The following is a 10181-nucleotide window of genomic DNA, read 5'->3' as shown; positions in this document are numbered from 1 at the left end:
CCTCACTGTTATTAGAGGGAAGAACAGTGGAGGCGAATATTATGGTCGAATGAATTGAAGCTTAACATGAAAGGTTTAGACGGTAAACAAAATGTGAGAAAACCAATTGGCAAAGGTTTGATGGTTTAGGGAGTGCCTTTCAGGATTTTTTTTTGGATTAGGACTACCTTATCACAAGGAAGGTGTAATGGACAAATCATATGTAATTCAATTCCGGAGAATCAAATATTGCCTTTTGTAGGTAAAATATGCCTCTACGTTCCAACAATGATCGCCAAATATGCATCAAAGCTCATTAAATCATGCTTTGATACAAATAAAATCAACTTAATGCAATCGCTTGCACAATCTCCTGACCTAAATCCTATTGAGGATGGAAATGGAAACAACTTGATGATAATGTACGCTTGCATGGTTGGCTCAGAAATATTGAAGAATTATATCAAAAACTTTAAGTTTCCTGGTCACAAATAAAACAAATTTAATAGAGTCTATGTCTCATAGTACCAAGGTTGTTAAGAACAATCGATATGTCGTCAATTACTGATTTGATATGCTTTTGATGATATACTCTTAAAAGTCCCTTTAGTTTTGGAATTGAAAATAATAATATAGATACTTGAAGGGCAAAAGGCCCTAAGTGACAGTTTTTGGTGAGAATGGTGTTTTTTAAAAACTTGTTTGTATTGTTATTTTTTTCCAAAATATGACCCTTCATATATAAGGTTTAGGGTGTTCTAAAAGAAGATTTCAAAAGTCCCTATGTGAATCCCAACAAATAGAGATGTGCAGTTTTTTAGCGATCTTGAAAAAATGTAAAAATGTCACACAGGGCCTTTTGTCTTTCAGGTATCAAAATATTTTTTTTTTCTTTATTTTTTTTTTTTAGAGTGTTTTATCAATGTATATCCTATCTTTCATAGAATAGATGCTTATGCAATATTTTATCTAACTCCATGTTGTTTCTTACAATTTTTTTATTTCATAAATTTATAAAAATATTTTTTTTGGTTTTAGTCAATAATATATGAAGACTCCACGGGAAGAAACGGCAGGGTCACATTTTGAAAATTTTGACATTTTACACATTCTAGCTTTATTAACCACCAAAGCATAGTTTGTATTTGAATTCAAATCAAATAAACAATTTGATGCATATTTAAAGTTTGACGGAATGAAATCTCTTTTCTTCATTATACAAAAAATTACCTCCCCGAAAAACAAATTTTTAAGAATGTGAATAATGTTCGGAACTTTCTAAAAGACATCAACCAAGTTTACCTTCCTTATTTTTTGAATTATCAAGACTGATATTGATAGCTTTAAGTCCTTGTTTTTCAAAATAGTAACAGTTGACTTGGTTGATGTAAGTTTAGTAAAAATGGCGGCCAATCAAAAACCATTAGAAATGCTAAAGAAATCCAAAAAACGAAAAAGTAAGGAAAGATTGCGTGAAAGTAAAAAAAAAACAAAGACTAGCATCACATAAAACAGGACCTGAATGTAATTGTAAAAGGTTGAAATGCTTCGAAATTGTTAAAAGAGAAGATAGAATTTCTTTATTAAGTTATTTTAACTCTCTAGCCAGCAAGGATGCTCAAGATTCGTATCTGGCTAGTTTAATAACTTTAAATAATGTTTCAAGAAGAAGACCACGAAATATCGATTCAAAAGGTTATAATAGCAGTTACAAATATAAACTTTTTATTACAAATCAAGAGGTAATAACAAGTGAGAATTCGTTTGTTCATGTTTGCTTTTCTGCATTTACTTCAATCTTTGGGATAAAGAAGGGAAGATTGGAGACAATAAAAAGAAGTCTTTTAACCACAGGCAAATTATAATTTTTTATTGAATACATTAATAGTTATAAAATCTTTTTTCTTAATGCAAGTTTTCAATAACATTAATCTTATATAAAAATTACGTTTTTTCATTATATAGGTCACTCACCCCACGATCAAAGAGGAAAACACAAAAATCATTATAATAATTTTACTCCTGAACTTAAAAATAAGATATGTGATCACATTTCTTCTTTCAGAGGTCGAGAGTCTCGCTATTCTCAAAATAAAACTAGGCGACTATATCTTCCTGAAGAACTGAATATTACCAAGATGTTTAACCTGTTTAAAATCAAGTATGAAAATGAAAAATTGTCATATGAATCTTATCGCAAAATATTTAACACTAATTTTAACATTTCTTTTGGGTACCCTAGAACTGACACTTGTTCTAAATGTGATGAGTTTAAAATTAAAATCGAATCAATAAAATTTGAACTATCTCTTAATTCAGAGTGCAAAAAGCTTAAACAACAATTAGATGAGATAGAATTACAGAAAGAACAACACCACAAAGATGCCAAAACATTTTATGTTAGAAAACGAAATGCACGGTTTAAAGCACAAAGGGAACAAAGGTTTGAGTCAATTGCTTTTGATTTCCAAAAAAATCTCAATTTACCAAATCTATCAACCAATGACTTTTACTACAAAAGAAAACTGGCATTTTATTCATTTAATATTCACGTGCTTTCAAGTAATGAAGTTTTTTTGTATTGTTATGATGAAACTATTGCTAGAAAAGGGGCTGATGAGGTAACGTCAATGTTATATGATTTTTTTATGAAACATTTAGACAAAGAAATTCGATCTGTAGAGCTGTTTTGTGATTCATGTGCCGGCGAAAACAAAAACTATACTTTAATTCGTGTTATGGATTTCCTTTCTCATGAAAAAAAAGGTTTGACTTCATTAAAGTTATGTTTCCAGAACGCGGACATTCTTATATGGAGTGTGATAAAGATATGGGGTTAATTAATTGCAAAACACCTGCATGTATTCCATCAGATTGGATTAACACATTCAGAAATGCTCGTAAAAGACCCACTCCATTTCAAGTTGTAGAATTGATGCAAGATATGGTAAAAAATATAACTGATTTTTTAAGACCATTTTATAAAAAGAAATGTCCAATTCCAACACGTCCTCTTCGTGAAATTTGTTTTAGAGGAGACTCAACTGGCATTATATTTCATCGTGATTCGTGGAATGGGTTATTATTAAAAAAAAATTAAAAAAATAATAGGAAGATTGCTATAAAAGGTGAGATCCCAATACTATATAATGCAAAACTTTGTATCTCCGAGGCAAAGTACAGAGACCTACAAGTGTTAAAAAAGTTCACATCCAATACAGAGTTTTATGATTCTCTGCCTTACAATCAAGAGCTTGTCGAGGCATTTCATGAAAATATTGACTCTGAAGATGATGAATAAATAGACGCCTTTTTTCATTTGTAGTTTGACCTTTCTTTTTCTTTTTTTGTTAATGTTTCTTGAAAGATTTTAAAAAGTTAATGTTTTTTCTTTCTCTGCATTTAAACTGAATCAATTTATAAAATTAATAATCACAAGATATTGAAATATTGATATTAAGATAAAAATTGAGAATAGACATAAATATTAGTTTTTTAGTTACATTTACCCATAAAAATTTAAAACTCATTTATTATAAGGAAAGACTCCCTGCAATAAATACCTGTTTGTACATATACTTTTGTGAAAGAAAAGTGACATCTGTATGGGCAAAGCTTTAAACCTTAGAATTAAAAAGAAAAATTGCATTTTGTCATCAACAACAAAAAAGTATTTTTAATTCATACTGGCCCCAAGACTGTTTTAAGGTCGATACTAGGTTCCAGTGGTGAAGTCGGTTGATTAAAAAGGCTCCTGCCTGATTTTATTTACAAGCTAATATAAAATAATTAAAACATTAACTTTTCACTTGATCTAAAAACTTAAAAAGACGTTATACCGGGGAAAAAACGGCAGAGTCCAAAAAAAACTTCACTTAAAAAAGAATGTCTAAAATGAAAATTATTGCACTTAAATTGAAAGTATAACTTTAATTGCATACAAAAATGGTTATTTTTGCAATATACTTTAAAAATCCACACATTTTTCCTAAAAATTTAAAACATATACAGGCTTAAAAGGTTAAAAATGAATTATCTCAAAACGAAAAAATGTGACCCTGCCGTTTCTTCCCGTGTAGTCTTCATATTTTTTCTTTCAGTTACATTTTTTAGTTATGTTACTGAATGTTTATCCATCTTGCATAGAATGGATGCCTATTCTAACTTTTATCTAAACCAATATTTTGTTGTATTGAAATCAAAACAGTCGGTGGCATACTATGATGTTTTTACAAATTTTAACGTGTTCCCTTCGTTCTTGTGGCCAGTGTAAATAGTAAAATTTCATATAAGATAGATTATATGAATAAAATTAACATATACATTGGACATTTTGCGTAAAGATCTCCCTTTTATCCCTATAAAAGGAGATAAAGAGATGTTGCAAAGATTGTTTTCCATTTTTTCGGCTTCTCGGCATTATTACACTAGATACCGAAACCGTACATTTATCGAGTTTGTTTCGCAAAGGCCATTTTGGTTTTCTAACGACTATAATATAACGTAAAAAACACTTGTTTAACTTCATCAAAATAAAAATTTATGGAAACTAAAACGTTCTCAGAAAAATTTCAAGAAAATAAATGTGTAATGACGGACATTGCGGATGGTTTTAGTTTTGAAAAAATAGTCCAATATCGCAAATTAGAGGTATGTAAAGTAATGTAAGCGAAGAATTTTAGTTAACAAATTCAGATGTGTTCATGCACTTAGCTTAATCTACCTTAATATAACTTGAATTGGTTATTTATTTGTTTCTGATTTTTTTTCTAACCTTCTGTTTATTGTTAACTATTAGTTTAACATCATTTAATCATTGTGTTCACGTTGTAAGTTGTTTATCAAATAAATTTAAATTAAATGTAATGCTAAGCTGCTCTAATTAGAAGGTCGTAAAAAATAGTAATGTAAAATTACTTTTTATAGATTTTTTTTATTTCGCTCTTTGAACCTTTACTATTTGTACTTTATTAAACATATTTTTATATATTTTTTTTGTTTGTAATATTTTGAAAAAGCTCTTTTATCTTTCTTTAAAGCCTTCATTTGTTTTAGTAGCTCAATTATGATTGAAAACTAATAATTTAATTTAGTTAAATAAAACTTAAGTTTTATTTCAATAAAAATTTGCAAATTAAGTATTGTTTGAATAATCTACACAGAAATTTATATCTTAAGTAGGCCATGTTGTTTAAATTGAGTTAGTTAACTTTGGTGTTCATTCTATTCTTATAGCTCTTAAAAAAGCAGGTTTTTTTTTTAATCAAAATTTTTTTGCCAAGAAAAATATTGTGTAATTTGTAAGTAATTCTGTTGTAGGTAATTTTGTTTTAACAGGAAACATGTTACTGATTATGTTATTTTAATTTACTCTACAATTTGTGAGATCTTGTAAATTTCTATTTTTGGGAACAAGTTTTTATATATCAGTTTAGCATAATCTAAATCAGAGAACAATCAAACAAATTAAAACATTGAGAGCTTATGAGAATTGTTTCATACTTTCAACTGGAAAGAATTTGCATATAATAGAATGATGTGAATGTTTCAATTTTTATCCTGTTTTTATTGCTCTCTGATGAGCAATACATAACTGAGGTTAATATTTACTAACATCGTATTCATGCTAAGAATTGGTTTGATGTTATTATCAAAGGAATTTCCAGTGGGAAAAAGAAGTTGAGAATCAGGCTTCAATGGAAAATGAAATCTAAATTTAATTCAGATTTCTGGTATACATAGGAAGTTTAGAAAAACAAAAAATAATCATGTATCCAGCAAACAATCTTTTAAAATAAATTAACCTTTCATCAGAAAATAAAAAACACAGATCACATCATGCCAAAAAGTGTCTATGCTAATCATGATGAAGATATCAACTATCAGTGTAGCAAATTTCTTACAAAGTCTACAAGCAATTAATTATGGGGGTATTGTAAACAATTAAGATAAGTGGAGCAGAATAGTTAGAAGATCTCATGCTGAAAACATTTACAGTCAGTTACAATTGGTTACAGTTGGTTGCCTGGAAACAACTATTTCATATTTGAAACAGTTTAAGTAGTTTGTTAAAGTAATATCCTTGGTTATGTTTAAGTTTAAAAGTTTATTATCCTTGGTTATGTTTAAGTAATTCTTAATTTTTAAGTCAATAACAAATTGTTGTAAGATATTGAAATTAATAAGAAAGTTCCTTGTTATTGCATACTAAAGATTGTAGAGAGTTGTTCCTTGTAAAGGTGTGTTGTATATACTTTGTATTTTTTTCACTCACCCATAATTTTTATGATGAAATAAAAAATTTAAAATGTATAAAAATTAGAAAAAATATTTAAACACAGTTTAGCTTGCATATTGAATTCTATTGAGGACCATTCTGTAACAATTGCTCACATAATTATTGAAAGATAGCTAAACAATGAGTGTTACCATTACTGCAGCAATGACAAATTAATCTTTGAAACATTTATTACCATGATGCTCGCTAATAGTTTGATTGGTAACCAGAATTCTCTAACATGATTAAACTATAATAATTACTATCAAAACGTACAGTTGTGAAAGCATCCAAAACTCTTACTAAAATTACCCAGACATGTTTATATGATGATTTATAGTTTATTATGCCATGGCAATCAATTAGTATTATATGTTGTATTAGATTGTTTGTATAATTATAATTATTTTCTCTTTGTAGAGTGGCATAGAAGAATATAAATTCAGTTGCATTACTTTTATCTGGCTCCCTGGAGACATTGTTAAGGCACAATACTCAGCTCAATTACAAGAGTTTCAGGTTTTTTCCTTTTTTTTGGAAGAAGCAAGAAGTATGACTGATGACTTGAAAATACAAGTTAGGTTTTTTTTTTTTTTCAAATTAGGTTGTCTTCTCATAAAAGTTTAAAAAATTTAATTTTAGAAATCTCAACAAATAGTCGAAGAAGCAGGTTTGTTATTTTATTTTTTAATTTTTGTTTTACATATATATATATATATATATATATATATATATATATATATATATATATATATATATATATATATATATATATATATATATATATATATATGTATGTATGTATGTATATTTATAGAGAGAGAAAAAGAGAGAGGTTAAAACTGTTTTATATAATCTTTTATAATCTTTTACAGAAAATGCTATTGTTTTAGTTTGTTTATGCTTGGTCTTTTCAAGGAAGTTGTAAAATAGAAGGAGTAACAAAATGTGTAATTGCACGTGAAAATTTCCTGCAAACCTCAGTAAACTAGGTAGTTGTTCTTTGCAAATATTATTTTGACTCAAGGAAATCGTTGAGGTTTTCATTATCTATTCACCGAATAACCTTTTTTCGGTATTTTGTTATTTTTGTCGCAAAACAGAAGTGTAATTTTTAAACTTAAAGCTTGTTTATTTGCTTTTGACGGCTTTTGTTGTCGGCGTTCTCGTAGTTTGTAATTGTTTTAAATTGTCTGAAATTTAATTGGTTTAAATGAGACCGCTTCAAAAGCTACAGAATTTTCCTGCAAGTATAGAACAATAAGACGTCTTGCGTTGTTGTTCCTTCTATTTCAAAGCTCTCTTAGTCTTTAGAGCCAACTAAAAGAATCGCTTTTTTTAAATAGAAAATAAACCTCCACCAAAGAAACGCGGGAGAAAGAAAAAGATCAGAGCTTTAGAAGAGAGCGAGCTATCACCTATAGTCAGTAGTTCTATTAGTCCTGTCGATTCTTTGACAAAACCATGGAGGAGCAAACGTCTAAAAGAGAGTAATGATCGGAACAACACTACAGAGTTCTATTGTAAGTACTGCGAGAAATCCTTTTATACAGAATATATTTTTAAAGAGCATATTCAAGACCACGAGGACGAAGGAATTGATGTAGATAACGATTTTAAAGATGTAGATCTGACAAAAGCGTATACCACAATTGCAAAAGGAAAAAAAGTGGAGTACCAGTGTTGTCAATGTAGTCAGATATTTCGTGAAAAACGTGACGCGAAAACACATCTACGAGTGCACGACGGAACTAATCCGTGGCAGTGTAAAAAGTGCGGCAAACATTTTTTGAGAAAGCACAAGTATGAGCGTCATATGTTGGTCCATGCAGGTACAAAAGATTTTGAATGTGAAAAATGCCTAAAAAAGTTCAGTGGTCAGGAACATTTGCGTAGACATGCAGTGCTGTGTAGTTCCGATAGTCTTCAGTGTCCCACTTGCGATAAATCGTTTTTGGAAAAAAGGTTTCTCACTGCGCATATGTACACTCACGATGATGCCGATGAAATGTATTGTCCTTCATGTGATAAACACTTTATACGCAAATCAGCTTTTGAAAACCATATGGTCTTACACTCTAATAGCAAGCCTTTTATTTGTACTACATGCGTCAAAGACTTTTCAAATAAAGCTGAGTGTAATGAACACATGAAAACCCACACAGAGGATATGTTTAGATGCGACAGTTGCATTGAAGTATTTAGTTTACCAGAAGACCTTGAAATGCATTATAAAATGTCAGAAGATTGCCTTGACTTTGCCTGTGCCGAATGTAATTCTCAGTTTGTTACAGCCGAAGACCTTATGGAACATTTAAAGTCTTATGCTCAATCAAAGGACGATGATTCATTGCACTTATGCCGATTTTGTCAACGCGGTTTTCACACTCCAGATGTTTTATCAGACCATCATAAAACGTGCCATATTGCTGAAAAACCTAAGGTGTGTTTGCAATGCAATGATGTATTCGGAACTGAAGGGCTTCTTGCTAAGCACGTCCTAGGTGTGCATATGTCAAAGGATACAAGCAGTAGTGAAAAACTTTTTCCTTGTGTAGATTGCCCACAAGGGTTTTCAGATGCAATGAGTTTGAAAATGCATATAAAGGAGCAACACGAAGAAAACGACTTCAAATGTTTACCATGCGACAGAAATTTTTGCACAAAAATTGACTTGAACAGGCATTTGAGTACTAAGCAACATTTAAAGGTGGTGGAAAATAAAAACGTTTTGCATAATATTTCTTATGCGAGCAGATGTAATGTTTGCGCAAAAAGTTTTAATAACGTAACTGAACTCAAAAAGCACCAACTGGTGCATCAAAGAGTAGATTTCCGACCAAATCATGAGACTTTCATGCAACACGCTGGAGTAATGAATGAGCCGCCTCTATTTTTAAACGAAGGTTTAGTGAGCATAGATATTGGTGAAGGCCAACAGGTTCTTTTGAGCGAAGAACAAGCAGCGATGATGAATGCGAGGATCAATATTGATGATGCCGGTAACATATCTCTTATTTGCCTACCCAACGATTCTCGAAATAAAGAGGTCATGGAAATAGTCTCTGATCAGTATGATGCTTTTAATGAAGAATCTTCTAATAAACAAGAAAACGGTGCTGATAGATCAAACATACGAGACAACCACGCAATCGTTAATAACTTATCAAACAATAGTCAGTCGGTTCAATTTCTTGTGTACGATGAAAGAAATATGAAGTTGCACACGGCTTTGCAGCAAAATAGTGACATGCTAAATCGCAACCAGCCAATGACATTTAAGCAAACTAGTAATTCTTTAGAAATCGATGTTTTATCTGAAACTCGACTCAATAAGGAAACCGCTCACAATATGAGACCAATAGATGAAAGTATTGAGATTGGTAATGCTAACGATGAGGAAGGCATGGGAATGAGTTTAGATTTTGGACGCGCCCAAACTGTTAGTGAAGAAACATTTTTAGCTTTGACTCAAATGGTTCAGCAGGGACATGTGGATCTGTCAAGTTTCCAAATGTTGCAGAATAATGCTACGGAATAAATGTTAGCGGTTTCTAACAAATTTTCAAGCTGTTTGTAAAATATTTTCAAAAAATTTTTTTTCCAGCTGAGCAAATCCACGTCGCGTATTATTTTTTTCAGTTCAAGAGTTATCATTACCGTTTTTAAGGCGAAAGATTTTAATGCTTGTCAGTTTCATGTTCTTCGTTGGTAAAACTAAACTCAGTTGCATAAAGATGCAATAAGTTGTTGATATAAATGTTTGGTTTTCGTTCTAAAGAATTTCGTTGTGAATTTTTTCTCTACGCTTTTCTATTTCATTTGATTTGTAACCCACATCATCTAAATCAGTGTTTATCAATCTTTTCTTTAACTGGTCCTATAAACAATGATAGTTTGAATACGTTTTAGCCTATTCCACTCT

The 10181-nt window shown here is 30.3% G+C and overlaps 1 protein-coding gene and 1 pseudogene across 3 annotated transcripts; both read left to right on the top strand.

Annotated features, from left to right (window-relative positions):
• The first annotated feature begins 1347 nt into the window (after positions 1-1347).
• On the top strand, positions 1348-3361 carry LOC149891659 (uncharacterized; annotated as a pseudogene). The gene is made up of 2 exons (XR_016450110.1): positions 1348-1833; positions 1945-3361. The product of XR_016450110.1 is annotated as an uncharacterized LOC149891659 (transcript).
• Positions 3362-4426: 1065 nt separating this feature from the next.
• On the top strand, positions 4427-9876 carry LOC145184622 (uncharacterized). Of its 2 annotated transcripts, XM_080060350.2 has the most exons (4): positions 4427-4629; positions 6677-6775; positions 6899-6926; positions 7603-9876. In XM_080060350.2, exons 1-4 carry the CDS (start codon positions 4522-4524, stop codon positions 9795-9797), a joined length of 2430 nt encoding a protein of 809 aa, XP_079916476.2. In that variant the 5' UTR covers positions 4427-4521; the 3' UTR covers positions 9798-9876. The 2 variants fall into 2 exon arrangements, with proteins under 2 accessions (XP_079916476.2, XP_089934930.1); XM_090078804.1 differs by lacking the exons at positions 4427-4629; positions 6677-6775; positions 6899-6926 and adding exons at positions 6814-6832; positions 7150-7248.
• The last annotated feature ends 305 nt before the right edge of the window (positions 9877-10181 follow it).

Source organism: Hydra viridissima, unplaced genomic scaffold (assembly GCF_058129835.1).
Source record: "Hydra viridissima isolate aposymbiotic clone 2 unplaced genomic scaffold, HvirCarnegie_v1 scaffold_2, whole genome shotgun sequence".
Taxonomy (NCBI): domain Eukaryota; kingdom Metazoa; phylum Cnidaria; class Hydrozoa; order Anthoathecata; family Hydridae; genus Hydra; species Hydra viridissima.
Note: the sequence above shows the minus strand (reverse complement) of the source record. Positions and strands in the feature narration are given on the sequence as shown.